We start from the raw sequence: 16,930 nt of genomic DNA, 5'->3' as shown, positions 1-16,930 counted from the left end.
CGGCCATCGATGAATTTTTAAAACCGGCATGCATGTTTCATACGAAGTAAAAGAATTTTCGGACATAAAAATGCTTTTTTTTTTTCAGAAATGTTTTCCCAGTGAAATAACTTTCTTATTTTTATTCAAATTTTTATTACTGATAAATAATTTTTACATGGTGTATAAGAATATTTATTATAAAAAATAATTATTTTAAAATAAGCAAATCATTTTTTAACTCTACCACAGACGTTATTTTTCTACCAAGTATTCAATTGTAACGAAAAGGAGTAAAAAGTTTTAACGAACAGTTCATTTTGTAACTTAGAGCTTATTGAGACATTATGATTCATAAAATTTATAAAACATTTTTTAAGATAATTAAATGGAGAGAGCATTCAATTTGTTCGATGTGGATACCTAATTTATTGTGGGTAAATAAAAAATTGAGAAATAAAAGGAGAAAAAGAGTAAGAAATTATACTTCGATACATGAATAAACTACTAACTATTAAAAGTATTGAATGAAATTAATTTTTAATATTTATAGAACTATAAAAACAAATGCTGTTATATCTTCAATCAAATATAAAAAATGATTAAATTGTTTTTTGAAACAAATAATATAACAGAATAATCCTTGAACTATAAATTGCTACTCAATTTTACTACTTTATTTTAAATATACAAATCTCATATTTCAACATTTTTAACATTTCATAAAAAAACCTAATTTCACTTCTAGGGGAAACAATTGTTCAAAAGTGGAATGTATCAAATCAAAGTTGAATTAAATAGCTAGTTCATTGGATAATAAGATGAAAAAAAAAACTAATGCAATTAAATTGGATGAGTTATTCTAAAATTTAATTTCAATTTAATCACTCTTATCTTTTGACCCTTTAAATTAATATACGAACATAAGTTTAACCAAGAAAAACAGAAGAAAATTATGCTCGTATTTAAAATTTGAATACTTAACCCACGACTTAAATATTAAGTTTTTATAAAATGAATATTGTGATTTTAGTCAGTGTAAAAAATTTCGTTTACATTTTGCCTCTGAAAACTTTAAAACTAATAAATCTTTCAAAAAAAATTTAAGGATCAAATGCTGTTATTGATAATAAAGATCATGAACAAAATTTGAAGTTCTTGAGAGATAAACTAAAGCTAGGTTAATTTGTTAAACGAAATAAAATAATATACATTTATCAAGACATAAAAACAAAACGAAGGACAGCCTGAGCTAAAAAAAATATGGCAGACCTATAGGTAATACCAAAATAGACAAAATTTCATTTATACACAGATAGATGGCTCTACCAATAAAGAGCATACCCAACCTACACAAAAATTCATCTAACTGCACATCGTGTCTCCCAAAAGTTCTTAACCTTGATGAACAGGCTTCTGTTTTATCAATATAGTACTCTTGCACTCTCATCATTTATTATACGAGTTTGCAAAGTCCGTGATCCTTCGTTTAATATTCTGCATAAAAGCGAGAACAAAGAAACGTTAGGAACATGTACAAAGAAGCAGTAAAACAAAGCAATTACGAGAGAAGACAAAAATGTTTATTATTTAATAAAAAGAAGAAACATAGAACTTTGAATCCAAAAACGACAATCAATGCTAATTTGTTCCTTAAGTTTACGTGAATCAGTTAACTTCAAGATGAATTTATCCTTCTTTGTTAATTTAGTTCCTGTCAACTTCATGAAAAATTTAGACTCTTAAGTTAGTCAATTTCTAATCGGAGATCTTCTTTGCCATGAGATTGACATAGTCAAGGATTAAATAGTGTGTGTGTGTGTGTGTACGCAAAATTTCAGGACCAAATCAATATTATAGGTTGATACTTTGGTATTTTCACTGTAAAAATAAAATTCTAAATCAACGTTATAGAAAATGTAAATAATTACCTCCAATTCCAAATGAAGAACAACAAATATTTTCTTCAACCTCTTGTGTCTCTGCAATTCCAGCATGCTCACAAGTTAAAAAGATATATTACTATATACAAGGAGAGCTATACAAATAAGGTAACACATGAATGATGAAACACTAGGAGGAAAAAAAACTCCAATATCCTAAACACAAATTCTTAAGCAAAAGATAAATCACTAATTAGTTTAATGTTAAACTCAACTAAAATTACATCAAGTCGAACCAGGGAACTGGCAGTCAGTTACCACTGCTGTTAATGCAATAAAGGTTGCCATTTAATATAATAAGACAAACCAGATAAAGACATCCACGTCAACTAGGGTATTAATTTTCTCGTGTACAATCACTTTAAATAAACACAAATTCCTTCAAGATTATCGTATGTGTGATTTAGAGAGTACAAATATTTTCAAAGACTGTATCATCCCAACAGAAAGGTAAATGGATGAGATTATATAGAAGGAGCTTAAGCGTGTCAGTTTTTTTCTGTTAAATGCAGATAATGATGTATTAAAACATGATTTGTCCAACATTTGCACTCTGCCATAACAATACAAAATACTGCATCCATTGAATGGAGAAAAATAGAACATACCGGTTCACAGTGTCGAAAGGAATCCTTCAGCTGCCCCAGAAGGTCATAATATCTATCCGTATCCCTGGCTTTAGCATGTTCTAAATCTTCACCCAGTTTCTGAAATTCGTCCCTATAAATTATGGGTAGAGATGTTAAACAGAACATCGGACAGGTGATCAAGCTAAATTTCTAAGAGAAGAAGCAATGAAACCTTGATTTTTGTTAGGGCATTTACCTGTAACCATCCAAAATCTTGTGCAAGGAGTTGTAACTATCATATTTGTCACGGAATTCCTCAACATATTCTTTATATCTATCATTGCATAGGAAAAAATGTATCAGATGCCAAAAAGAGCAAGTGCAAACTCGAGGAGTACCCTATCACAACATGAACTACTCAAACAACAATATAACTAAAAAAGCTTAAGAATAATTGCTTACTGAGAAAAACTCCTTATTGGACCCTTCAATTCAGGCTCATCCTTTTCGTACTTTGAATAAGAGCAACTATTTTCATCTGAAGATGACTCTCTCTTCTTTTGATCACTATGATTTCTATCAGCAAACCCAGAATCCTTTCCTCCGTCAGCCATCTCTTCCACTGAATTAGATGTTTGCCTTTTGCTTTCTTTCCCAGGGTAGAAAACTATTGCCCCTTTACCGTCTTGTTGTTTAGATGCATTTGCAGGTACTCCTCTATTGCTTTCACTGCGACCTTCCAAGTCAGTATCTCGACTCACCCCAGATTCATTATTTCTATATTTACTACTCGTTTCTACCAATTTGTTTTGAGATCCAACTTCTGCGTTATCAGCTTTCAAATGTTGTGAATGAGTCTGCATAACTCTAGAACGAGATTTTGTTGAATCCTCAAAATGATTATCTGAGTTCTTTTTGTAAGTGCTGTCCAAATTACTGGGAAAACCAGAATTTACAAAGGCTGAGGACTGTTTTCCTGAATCTGAATTTGCCTTCAATGATGGTTTTACTCTAGTGATATCCAAATTCCTATCCTCTGACGTGTTTGCTTTCTTTTCCAACTGTTTAAAGGAACCTTTTCGTTCAAATTGCTTTGTAACATGAGTTTCATCTGGAGTGGACTCACGAAGTTCACCCAACTCCAAATCTGAAAGCTCTCTTTGAAGAGAGACACCTTGCCCATTAGTTACAGGGGATTGATCAAGAATCCTTCTGTCGCTTTCCTTAGGTGATGTTCCCAAGTGAGACTGTGTACTTTGCCGGCGCTCCCTTGATTTACCAACCATTTCACCTTGTTCTTGGTAATGAGAATCCATAAATAGAGGCTCTTTACTTCCATTACTACCATCCCTGGAATTCCTTGAAACCTTTTTCTCAGTGGCATTAATATCTTCATTTGATGCGTCTTTATGAGATTTATCTTTCTGCACGGAAGAAGCTTCACGGGCAGGAAAGTCATTTGCTGAGTGTTTTTTGCTGTGCCTTACACTTTCACCTTGTTTGTCTGATTTTTCCCATGAGTAGGAAGGGTTTTCCAAAGGAGTTTGAGCTGAGGACTTTTGTGGAAAATCTGAACTAGATTTTCCAGGAAATGATCGATTGGGTCCCTTTTGTAAGCCAACACTCAAATTTGCTTGTCTGTCAGCTCTGTTCAACACTGGTACACTAGGTCCCTTACCAATGTCTTCAGTAAATTCATAAGGAGACAAGTTCCGAGAATTTTTTAGTGTCTGCGCATCAATACTGGGAGACAATTCTGCTTTCAACCTCTTTGCAGACTTCTCATCTACATTCTTCATATCAGAAACCCTCTTATGTTTACCTTTAGAGAACCTGTCGGAGCTGTCAGACTGTTCATGCCTAGAGCTATCTTTAACTTCATTTTCTTTTTCATCAAACAGACTCCCTATATAATTTTGGCGTTCCTGGAATTGTTCATAGTCAATTGAAAATGGTCTTGTCTCTTCTGCATATTTTCCACCTCTATTTGGAATGGTAGCTGGAGGTAGATCTAATTCAGCTTCCGGTTCCTCAGGTAAGTCCTTTTCAATTTCAATTGGATCAGATTCATTACCATCCTGCTTCTCATCAACCTCATTCTGCATTGATCTTCCATGAGGAGATTTTCCTTGAATGGGTAAGGGCATCCTTTGATCAGAGACTTCGGCTTTTTGTTTTGACTCTTTCTCATCGTCACTAGTCATAATATCTACATCCTCATCAGAACCCTCGAGTCCCTCCTTGCTGCTAGAAGATGCATCACTTTCACTGTCACTACTACTCCCGCTCCCTGATCCGGCAGGACTTCTGCTCCTACTGTGGCTTCCACTGTCACTGCCACTATCACTGCTGTCACTATCACTGTCACTGTCACTACCACTATCACTGGAGCTGCCTGCCTGGCCTTCACTGTGATCAGAACCTTTTTTGTCACCAAGAATATCAGGTGAAGTATGTTGGGCATCAACTTTTTCCAAGCTGTTTGTATCTTGTTCTACTTTGGATTTTACATTAACCGTTTCCTCCATATCAACATTTGGAACTTTTTCTTCAGATCCTCCCTGCGGGACTGATGTCTGATCATGAAACTCTTCACGAGTAGGCATCTGGCTGTGACTACCATCAGGAGAACTGTACCAAAAAATATACACCTTAAATGCACGAAGGGGCCCACAAAAGTGAGATACTTGTTGTACTGGTCTATTAAGATTTTTAAAAAATAAATAAAAGGCACCTTCCACTTTCGATCTGAGGCTTATTTAAGTTTTCAGAACCCACTTCCGGTTTCAATATATACCTTCCTGGAGCTTGAAATTTTGCAATCTGAACATCAACATTAAATGAAATATTAGACAACAAGAGTATCATAAAACAATAGCCTCAAAAAAACCCACTACCTACCTTTTTTATAATTTGCTCAATTTTTTTTATGGAATTCGGAAGTGTGTCTCCAACAGCTTTCTCCAAAGCCTATAAAATAAGGGGGGAGGCAGTTAGGAAGATAAATTAGATGAATCAAAGTTAGAGAAATTAAAAATAAGCCTAAGAAGAATCAATTTCTGGATCCTCTACAGCACCTTCAAAGTCATTCCACTAGGTTTATCCTTTAGAAGAGAAATTAGCATGCCCTGCAAATCTGCTGGTTTAGACCCATTAGGTCCCTTGCCTCCTGGTGTGTTCCTCACAGCATTGTTTGTCCTGGTAGAGATTTCTTTCTCAGAGACAACATTAGTATCTTGTTTACCTGTCATTTGTACGGGCATAGCATCCTCAAAGCTCTTAGACATATTTGCAACTACCAGTGGGGAGGAAGAAGCAGCAAAAGGATCTGGTGGAGACGGAAGAGGAGAGGAATGTTTGCCCTTGGTATTGGTATTAGTAGAAGTCAATCCAGATCTATGGGAAGACTTTGGGGGTCCACCAACTATTAAAAAAAATCCCATACACTACAGATAAATTACACGAGCTAACAGAAATTTATAAGGAAGGTTTCAATACTGGTAAGTGATGCTATCTCGAGATTGATTGAAACTATGTTGGAAAGATGTAAACTTCAATCACCTTGAAGGGTTTCCACTTTTCTTTTCTTAAGTGCAGCAGCCTCTTTCTTCTTACTGTAATTCTTCCATGTTGTAGCTGGACAAGGGAAGTACAAGGCTATTTAGAAAAATAGTCAAATATAAATTTTATTAAACTAAAGACTGTAAAAATGAAAAGCCTTGGCAGAAGAAAATAGAGTGGTGATACGCATGTAATCATGCTCAATATATATATATATATATATATATATATATGTGTGTGTGTGTGTGTGTGTGTGTGTGTGTGTGTGTGTGTGTGTGTGTGTGTGTAAAACTCTACTTACTCATCTCAATGAAATAAGAAAATAAAAATACTCTGAAAATGTTACTGGAAAAATAAAACTGTAATATACAAGAAACAAAAGAAAAATACAAGAAACAAAGAAAAGTTACCCTCAACAGCTGCTAATTCCTTTATCTGACTTTTCATAGGCGGGTTCCCTGGCTCTAAGACAATGGCTCTGTTGGAAACAACACAAATAAATGAAAAACTGGCCAAAAGAAGAAAACAGGGTGAGGGGAAGAGGATGAATACACCATAAACAATCACTGTGTGGAATAAAAGAAGAAAATTCATTGAATGACAAGAAGTGTCTAATCAGCCAATTTGGAAAAGAAACAGATGAGTTGATTAATTTTAACAATAGAAATAGAGTATGCACTGAACCAAGAACCTCTGTTACATTTGGCTGAGTATAACGCCAACAACAGTTCATTTACTTTTTTAAGAAAAATGTTGTGTTGAGACTATGTAAGTACTCTAATTTAGGATAGAATATTTTCTGATTCCTGTACATATTCCAGAAGTATTTGTAATTATTAGAATATATTGTACAGCCATATTTCCTGCCTTCTAATTATTAGGGTTAGCCAACATATTAACATTAGAGCTTGAATATATTGAATCACAGAATAATATGCGAAAAACATTCCTCATATTTCAAGCAAATAAAGCTTTAACAGAATGTTGGTGTCATTGTATGTCGTAAGGTTACATAATCGAATAGTACAAGGGCAGGAAAACAGACAGATTAACATCAACTTGCATCCTTGGATCTGAACCAAGAATCAAGAAGATTGCAAAACCAAGAGGAAAAGATATGATGAAGCATCTCTAAACTCCAGGGATTCAAGACTCTCAAAAGTCAGTCCAACCCCTACAATTATATTACTCTTCCTCCCTCACCCCTATTATTTTGGTTCAAGCTCCCGTTCAACAAATTATTTAGAAGCTCCACCAAACTGAGCGCTGCAAGACAATTGAACTGCTGTATGGTAAATACCAAACTGAAACAGAATCTGTTCCCCCTATGCTCACATATATTGTTTGCCTATAATACAAATTCAATCCGCTATAGATATTTACAATGTAGAACTTGTAAAGGATAGGGCAATTCTCACCACACTTGGTTTTAAGGTTGAGTAAGACCTAACCAAATTCAAGATGGTACCACAGTCTCACAGATATGATAGTGGGTCAAAAGTTCTACCTAACCAGACAGCTTTAGTCGGGCAATATTAAAAAAAATCTACTTAGCCCTGCAGCTTTATTAGTGCAATCTACTTTGTCACCTGGTGCAATAAATCTTCACACTTTAGATGTCAAAATTCTAATCCAAATGAGGCATGCGTGTGTCGAGATCTCACCTCTATTATAGTTGACTCACGGGTATTGCAGAGCAAACAAAATGGAAAAAAGCCAATAATCTACTATACCACATAGCAAATAGCCTCGCATTAGAGTGGAAGTCACAGTGGTTCAAATATATGATAAATATCAATTACATATGTATAAAAAAATCATGTTGTACACAAATAAAAATAAAATGAATCAAAAAATTATTGATATTATATCAACTGTTCAAATGCCTGAAGACTCGCTGGTGATGACAAGAGAATGCAGGTTGCATGCCAAAATCACAACGACCATGACAGCCACAATAGCAAACAGAATCATAAATTTGGATCCAAGGAATCCCTAATGCAATAGCCCTACAACGTTGTTGTAATGGATATTTATAAACACTGTAGAGCTTATAAATGCTTGAGTTATTTTATCAGCAGACAGTAGATATTAATGTTAGTTTTAGTTAGCGGGAGGACTCAAACCTACAACCTATCCCTCCCTCTCTTCCACTTTTAGCTCAGAGTCTGCCTTATATCCCCTTATAAAGGGTTGAGCAATTCTTGCTTCATGAACTAAATTTTAGGATCAAGTTAAGTCCAAACCTAATTCAATAACATCTACTATCAAAGCCCATAACTCATCTTGCGAGTTCCTTTTATTAAATAAATAGCAATAGAAATATGAAAGAAATAAAAGGTGTAGCAAGCATAGATAAGACTTACAAAAAACTAAGCAAAAAAAGCTCAAAACTCTAGCCTCAGTATTATTACCCTAGTGGTTGTTTGAAATTTGGACTTGGACCCTCTAATGAGTAAGAGTGACACATGATTAATCATGCATGAGGCTCTAACAACAACCACTAATTTTCCACCAATAACTGATATTGCTTACTTTACACTAAAAAGTGAATTGCTGACTTTAGAGAACCAAAACCTATATATCAATTGACTTGTATTGCATACCTTCAAATTCTGAAAATACGATACCATAGAACAAACATATTATTCTTTTTGAGCATAAGTGTCATGTGCAGTTTCTTATAAATGCAAATGAAATGCAACAATAACAAATTAATAAGAAAAATATGAAAGATCACTGAAAAGACAAGGTTTTCAAAGGTTAAGTGCATAATACGAAGTTCATGAGGTAAAGAGTAAGGAATATCCCCAATTATGGCTACATACTTGCGAGACTTCATTTTGCGTTCAGCTTCCTCTGACCGCCTTTTGACATGATTCTTGGTCGACTCATCCAAGATACGCTGCACATTCAGTTTGCGCCAGGCACACCCAGATTCAACAAGCAAACCATTACCATCTTCGCCACTCCTACGCTCTTCGTAAATATCACAGAGGTCACCCAATTCCCTTGACCACGTAAACCTGTACTCCTTCCCACCAACATCTATAATCTGGCACAAATAAAACATTCATTCCAAACTACTAATCAGAAATCGCTTGACAAAAACCCAAAAACACAGAAACAGAAGACAAAAGTAACCTGATTTCACTCTCGAATAGAAACAACATTGGTAAGTTTAAAAGTCGGTCATTTAGCATATGTCATTGCAAACTGTAGCAAATTAGGAACACAAATACACAATTAAACAAACAGACCCTCCGACTTCCTAGTAGCACTATCATTACAACACTATTCAAAATGAAGTAATGATGATACAGATTTAAAATCAGTAAAATTCAATTTCCATGAATGAATTTCACAAAACTTCACAGTATGCATACATTTCACAATAAGCATAGACGTATAATTTCAAATTCAAATTCTGTTTTGAATTATGAATACGCGGTTACCCTAGTCTATATTGCCATTACTCTTCATAACGTTTGCCTTTTTACTCCGAATAAACTTAAATGAGCATTACTAACAGCCAACAAAAATGAATAAACAAACACTTTAAAGTTCGATTCGATGCAATAACCAGTCGAATGCTGAAAACCAAACAAGTAGAGCGCAAAGCGTTACGTTTCCGCTGTGAGGATTGGGGCCGAACTTCATACGCGCAGTGCCGCCCTGTGACTCCACGCGCCTGATCTCCTCCACGAGGTCGGGTGCAAGCCGTATGATCATCGAGAATGCAAGCGGGTTGCTGCCAGAGGTCAGGCTGAAAGTCTCCTCCACCGCTGCCGTCGATGCCGTCTCCTTCGCGGCGTTGCGGGAGGATGAGCCGAGGGAGAGGCGGCCTCCTGGAGCGGATGAACGCTGAGGCGCCGGAGGAGGAGGGAAGGAGCGGCGGTTGGAGCCGCCGCGGCCGAGCTTGGAGGAGGCGCCGCCGTACATGTCGGGATTGCCGGTTGCGTTGTTTCGCCTCCCTCCGAGATGTCTGTTATGATGATGATGGAACGCACCACTATGCTATAAAAAATTGAAAATACCACAACAATAAATAATAATAGAATTATCTATATTTTCAAATTTTCTATATCACTTGGATTTTATTTTTCTTTTACCCTAATTTGCTTTCGGGAGGCAAAATTTCACTTGCTTGCATCTTTCATTGTAATTATGAAGATTGTATATTGCATTTTTATTCAATAAAAATAAAAGAAAACTATCAAAGTAGAAGTCATATGTATGGATAATTAATGTAACATGAAATTTCTTAAAATTATCTTTAGTGGAAAAATATAGTATTTAGCTGTTAAATGAAAAAAAAATACTGAAAATATTTTTTCCCTCATTTTTTCTCTTAAATCTCTTAAATAGTAATTGTTCCTTCAAAAATTATATTTTCCCTTTTTTTCATAGTTATTGCTTTTCCAAAAAAAAAATAATCTGTGTCTTAATCACTCTTGTTCAATTTTTTTTTTCGATTTAACTTCAACCAGAACAAACTCATATTAACTTTAAAGAGTGAGATTTAGTTCAATTTTTCCAATTAGATGATGATGGAGCTTTTTTTTTCTTGTAAACAGCAAGTCTATTTTTTTAGCTTTCAAAGATAATTTGAATTTATAAATATCATTGTTAGTTTTATTGATTTTGTGATTTTGGGTTGTTAGTGTCAAAAGAGAGGAAAAGATAAAAAAAAAAAATTGATGTTATGGAAAAATATGGTCTTCAATCATGATGAACAAAGGAAGAAAGTTTAGTGGAAATAAAATGTTGAGAACAAAATGGTTACAATAAAAATAACAAATATATATATAATTAAAATGTGTGGTATATAATAATTAGATTGTTACTTTGCCTCACTCCACCTGTCATCTCAACTCAGTTAAGGGGATTTGATGATTTATATGAGTAAAGATAAAAAAAAATTAAAAAAAGTTATGCAGTCAAAATAATTTTGTAAAGTATAAATTTATCTTTTAAAAAAAATATATTTACTAAAAAATATCTTTATACACATAAAAGAATATTTACTTGATCCAAATATTAAATATAATCTATGCACATGTCCTTCAAACAATAATAAATAAAAAAAGTAAAGTTTTCTTAGAAAAAACTTTTTCATATACAATTTTTTAAGTACAATAAGAATAAAAATGAAATTATATTATTCATAAAAATATTTTAGTTTATGGAGAAGGTGATTTTTATTTTACCTCACTTTTTCTATGATAAAAATATTCATAAACATTTCAAATAAGTTCATAAATATCATCACTTTAACTTTTAAGATGATTTTATTGATATCACAACATGAAACTAACTATGTTTTCTAAAGGAGAATGACAATGTTTCCTTTTTATAGGAACCATAAAAAATCACTAAAAGTTGAAAATTAATGTACAATTTTATTTTATTTTTCTTACCTTTTCTAGTTCTTTTTCTTATCTTCATTGATGTTAAATCATATAGCATGTGACTCTTTAATTTTGAGACAAGTAATATGTTGAGGTATTTCTTTTAGGATAATCCAACCCTTTGTGTTTGATTTTAAAAACCATGCTGAAATATCAATGGTAGGTAGGCTTTTAGGTAAATTTTTGTATGCTTAGTTTCACGTTAAAACATTGATTGAATTCATAAATGATTTGGAGTTAAAGCTATATTTTTTTTTATTTATCAGATTTATGCACGGCTTTAACATCTTTTTTCTACGTAATCGTATAGGTATTTGTTAAATAACAAATCTTTCATGTGAGATTTTCACATTGAATAATTTGTAGAATGTAATTTATTATGGTTCCTACACCACCATAGTCTTCCATTTCTATGGCATTAATCAAAGCTTTTAACTAGGCTTTGATACCGGTTGTGGAAAAGATAGTAAAAGTATTAAATAGCAAGAGTAAAACTAGGGTCAAATGATTCCTATGTAAATAATATGTAAAATAATCATATGCTAAAAAATATTAGGAAAAACTAGTAAGCACCTAAATTTTTAACGTGGGAAAATCTCAATAAGAAGGAAAACCTAATTCAATGAAATCTTCTAATGATAATGACTAATGACTAATGAATAGACCACGAGTTTTCTTGGAGCTTCCAAGCATTAACAAAAATAATCTCTTCACCAACAAGGTGGGTAAAAAACTCCAATGGGTGCTTAAATAAGCGAGGCAATCTAATATATGAGGAATAAAACATTTTCTCTAAGGTAGTTTATCTGACAAACTTGCATATGATAAATTGGTTGCTCTTTGCTTTTTTCTTTTCCGGTGGCTTCTTTTCTTTTTCTTACCCAGGACACTCGTAACTCGTGTTACTTTCTTCTTTACTTTGTTTTGCTCTTATCTAAACATATGTAAAGGGTTGTTCATAATTTTAAATAATATTTTTTAAAGGTTTAATACCTATTTTGGTTCTCTTATTTGTTTTGGTTCTCTTATTTGTTTGTTTTGTTCAAAGCTTTTATTTTTGAGTTGTTCAAAGTGGTTTCATGCTTTGTACGAATGGTTCAATTTGGTCTTTTTTATTGATGGCATTTAAAATTCTAACGACATAATTTCCACATGTTTAGTCTTGCAATGACAACATTGGCCCAATTGAAGTGACAAGGTTAAAAGTCCTTGGTTTAATTAAACCCTCTCTATTACAATTAAACTTTCTTTACCTTAATTAAACCCTCAATTCATTATCGTAAAAGTCTGATTAGAAACTTCTTCCCCTCTCTATTTTCTAGTTTTTGTAAATTTTTCTTCTTCTCCTTTGTTTTAATTCGAACTCATGAATCTCGGTGGCTATGTAGGAGGTTTCGTCTTCTTCTTTTTTGGTTAGGGGTCATGGTTGGCTGGGTTGAATTTGGGTTATGTTATTTTGGGTCTTTGTTCTTTATTCTTTTCTACAGGTTTTGATCTCGCGATTTAGGACTAGGATTTTGATTTGGGTTCTATTATTTGGGGATTTTGTTCTTGATTCTTTTCTACAGGTTTTTATCTTACAATTTGGGACTAGGGTTTTTGTTTTGGGTTCTGTTATTTGGGGTTTCTGTTCTTGATTATTCACTACAGGTTTTGATATCGCAATTTGGGGCTAGGGTTTTGATTTAGGTTCTATTATTTGGGGGTTCAGCTCTTGATTATTCTCTACAGGTTTTTGATCTCGTGATTTGGGGTTAGGGTTTTGATTTGGGTTCTGTTATTTGGGGTTTTTGTTCTTGATTCTTCTCTACATATTTTGATCTCGCGATTTGAAACTACGGTTTTGATTTGGGTTTTGTATTTAGTGTTTTTTTATCTTGATTATTTTCTACATGTTTTGATTTTGCGATTTGGAACTAGGGTTTTTTATTTGGGTTTTGTTATTTGGGGTTTCTGTTATTGATTCTTCTCTACAGGTTTTGATCTTGCAATTTGGGACTAGGGTTTTGATTTAGGTTCTATTATTTGGGGTTTCAGATCTTGATTCTTCTCTACAAGTTTTGATCTCGCGATTTGGGATTAGGGTTTTGCTTTGAGTTATGTTATTTGGGGTTTTTTGTGGTGGTTTGGGTGTGAGCAGCGGTAGTGGACGATGTGTTTAGCAAGAAGAATATGAGAGTTAAATCTATTAAGAATAAAATAAAATATAAGAAGTGGCGATGTGTTTAGCAAGAAGAATATGAGAATCAAATCTATTAAGAATAAAATAAAATATAAGAAGTGAAATAAAAACTTTTAATATTGCCAATGTCACATGACCATGACCACATATTTTAAAACTAGACAAGTAATTTAATATTGGCTAAGGTAAACATTATGTGTTTTAAATGCCATCAACCAAAAGTAAGATGGAACCATTTGAACAACTTAAAAATAAGAAAATTACTTTTAACAAAACTAACAAATAAGAATATTAAACCAAAATAGATATTAAATCTTTTTTTAATTAAATCAGTATAAGTTTAAATAAATTAGTGACCTACTTAGCACTATAGTGTATTATGATTTTCAAATAAACGGCGGATGAAGTAAACAATCTAAAAAAAAAGACTGAGAAAATATTTTAGAAAAATGATAAATGAATTTGATTAAATAGAAATTTTATTTATACTATTTTATAGGTTATTCAGATATATATGGGGTTTGCTAACATGCGTAAGGTCTTTTTTTAGTTGATACATTTTAACAATATGTACCGGGTTTTAGTAGACAAAAATACTCTCATATATTATGGATTATAAGTTTTAAGGTCAAGGGTATTTGAATAATTTTCATTCTCAAAACTAAAAAAAAATAAGAAATCTCCAAACCCTTATTCACCTCCCTCATTCATCTCAACCCTTTTTCTTTCATATCTCTCACTCCAACATTTTCTCTGTCATCCCTACTGTAGCCCAAACAGAAAAAAATCAAAAACACTCGTCTAACCCCAATCCACCTTCCTCACTTATCATATTTGTTTTTCTCTCAGTTCCATACTCTCTCTCACTCACACAGCAACCCGCGACACCGCAATTTGTTGCTTTTGTTCTGTTCGTTCATTTGTTTTCACTTTAATAACAAAATAATTAATGATGTTGATGTTGATTTTTGATTGAATGGTTGTGTTATATCTTTTCCATTTTGATTGTTATTAAATTTTGTTTTTAAATTTTCGAATTAGTAGTTTATCTCTAGGGAGATTTGATATTTTGACTATTAAGTTGTTCGAAAATATTTTTCAGAAGAGAAAAACCATTATGTGAAAAGGGGATTTCGGAAGGGGTAAGTTATTGTCCAGAAAATGGAATATACTTTTCACCTTCTTACATATAACTAACGTCAAAACACATCAAAAAAACAAATTATTGAAGAGAGTTATGAACAGAGAAAATTGTTATTGTTGACTCTGCCCCTTATTGAGAAAAGAGATCATTGTTCATTTCCTCTCGAATGTTTCATATTGATAAGCATATTTTCATTTCATTTTTGAAAAAAATAATAAAAATATTATAACAAATTACACATCTTCTAGATTTGAGCAGATTGCAAAATATTGAGTAGTTTTCAAGAAGACTCAGTTGGACAAAAAAATTACATTCCAAAGTAAATCACATCATGTAAGTTTATTTTAAACAATTCACATCTCCAACTTGTTTGGTCAATATAAACATGACGCACTAGTGCAAAAACCGCATATGACGTCACACGTTCAACATCCAAACACTGAATAACCAACGCTAAAAATGATTGGTGGCATTTTTGTAAATAAATACAATTGTAGAATGTTAAAGCCTCATTCAATTCGACGTTCTATGATGGTAATTATTTAAACCAGCGCGTCATTCTCTTTCTTCTTTCTTTTAAACCATCAATAGTGCGTCGAATAATGTAGGGGTTGGACGTAATATTTGTTTGTCATAAGCCAAAGAGTCACCCTTTTTATTTTTTTTTTCTTTTCTCTTTTAATAAACAAATAATACGTCGAATTCTGTAAGGGCTTCGACGTATTATTTGTCAGCCAGAAGCCAAAAAGTAACCCTTTTTAATTTGTTTTCTTTTTTCTTTTAGATCACATATAATACGTCGAATTTTGTAGGAGCTTCGACGTATTATTTGAGCGGGAGATTGAAAATTCATTCACTTTATCTTAGCGCGCGAGACCCTTTTCTCTTCTCAAACTTTTCTCGAACGAAGTTTGACGACCGTCATATGTAATCTTTCTTTCATTTTATACAAATGCATGTTAATTAACTACTTTGTGTATAATTTTCGTTTGTTTTGACCGATTATTTTTGTGTTCTTGTCCTTCATAGGCACATTCTGGTTTTTCTCTCACTGGTGGAAACACTTTATTCCGACGAACCCACCTTTTGAATGTTAGTTTTCGTTTTCGTTTTAAAGAACTTATTTGTTGAACTTGTTTTTTGTTCAACTTGTTTGTTGTTGTTATTTGGTTGAACTTGTTTGTTGTTTGTTATTGTTGTTTGTTGTTGATATTGTACTACACGTTCATAGTTAATGCTTTATAAAATACCAAAAATTGAAATTTGTTGTTTTTCTGCTTTTCAGGTATCGTAGAGTTGTAAAAAAGGATTACAATTAATTAAAAAAACAAAAAAATTGCTTAAGGTCGAATATTAACAAAATTCGATGTCAATTTGATTAACGTAGAATTTTTTAAATTCGACGTCAAATTAACATCTCCCGATATGACGTCGACCTCAGAATTCGACGTGAAAGGCTAAAAAACAACGACGTTATACGATATTTTTGTAGTAGTGACGTTGTCATTCTGATTTATCATTTGACGCAAAAGTGAAATTAAGAAAAACAAAACATACTGGATTTCAAATTGGAATTTAAACTTAATAACTTTGTTACCAATCACACTTATAGTTTAACTTCTATTCCTTTCCTTTATATGATTTTATCAAAATTGGTATTAAGAAACTAAATGCTTTGCAACTATTATGGGTTTATGGGTTGATACTAACATTTTTTTCGTGGGAGGTTTCTTGTTTTTTTTTTAGTTTTAAAATTATTGAAATTATGGTAAACTTTAGTTTTTTTACAAATTCAATTACAACTAGAAGGGAAAAGACATAACACAACCTTTCAATAAAAAAATCAACATCAACCTCATCAATTATTTTGTTATTAAATCGAAAAACAAATGAACGACAAAGCAAGAGCAACAAATTGCGGTGTCGTGGGTTACTGTGTGTGGATGTGAGAGAGGATGGAGATAAGAGAGAAACAAATTGGATAAGCGAGGAATGTGGATTAGGATTAAATGAGTGTTTCTAATTTTTTTCGGTTAGGACTACAATAGGGATGACAGAGAAATGTTAGAGTGAGAGAGAAAATGTTGAGATGAATGAGAGAGGTGAGTGACGTTTTAACCTAGAATCCATAATATATAAGA

General features: G+C 32.8%; 1 protein-coding gene across 2 annotated transcripts; it reads right to left on the bottom strand.

Moving 5' to 3' along the window:
• Positions 1 to 1,145: 1,145 nt before the first annotated feature.
• LOC108320656 (uncharacterized) lies at positions 1,146 to 10,081 on the bottom strand. Of its 2 annotated transcripts, none has more exons than XM_052868497.1 (12): positions 9,680 to 10,081; positions 8,881 to 9,107; positions 6,463 to 6,560; positions 6,053 to 6,127; positions 5,569 to 5,915; positions 5,393 to 5,461; positions 5,226 to 5,314; positions 2,954 to 5,122; positions 2,748 to 2,825; positions 2,531 to 2,642; positions 1,911 to 1,961; positions 1,146 to 1,476 (listed from the first exon to the last, which is right to left on the bottom strand). In XM_052868497.1, the coding sequence occupies exons 1-12, from the start codon at positions 9,992 to 9,994 to the stop codon at positions 1,429 to 1,431; spliced, it is 3,678 nt and encodes a 1,225-aa protein (XP_052724457.1). In that variant the 5' UTR covers positions 9,995 to 10,081; the 3' UTR covers positions 1,146 to 1,428. The 2 variants fall into 2 exon arrangements, with proteins under 2 accessions (XP_052724457.1, XP_017407638.1); XM_017552149.2 differs by having other exon boundaries at positions 6,463 to 6,530.
• Between the last annotated feature and the right edge of the window lie 6,849 nt (positions 10,082 to 16,930).

The sequence above is a fragment of the Vigna angularis genome, chromosome 9, assembly GCF_016808095.1.
Source record: "Vigna angularis cultivar LongXiaoDou No.4 chromosome 9, ASM1680809v1, whole genome shotgun sequence".
Taxonomy (NCBI): domain Eukaryota; kingdom Viridiplantae; phylum Streptophyta; class Magnoliopsida; order Fabales; family Fabaceae; genus Vigna; species Vigna angularis.
Note: the sequence above shows the minus strand (reverse complement) of the source record. Positions and strands in the feature narration are given on the sequence as shown.

Excerpts from the sequence above, each read along its gene's own strand:
- LOC108320656 (XM_052868497.1), bottom strand. The coding sequence starts at position 9,994 with ATGTACGGCGGCGCCTCCTCCAAGCTCGGCCGCGGCGGCTCCAACCGC. Across the intron at positions 5,462-5,568 it reads CTAGTGGAATGACTTTGAAG|GCTTTGGAGAAAGCTGTTGG; the intron begins GTGCTGTAGAGG and ends CTTATTTTATAG. Across the intron at positions 5,123-5,225 it reads CCTCAGATCGAAAGTGGAAG|TTCTCCTGATGGTAGTCACA; the intron begins GTGCCTTTTATT and ends TTTTTGGTACAG.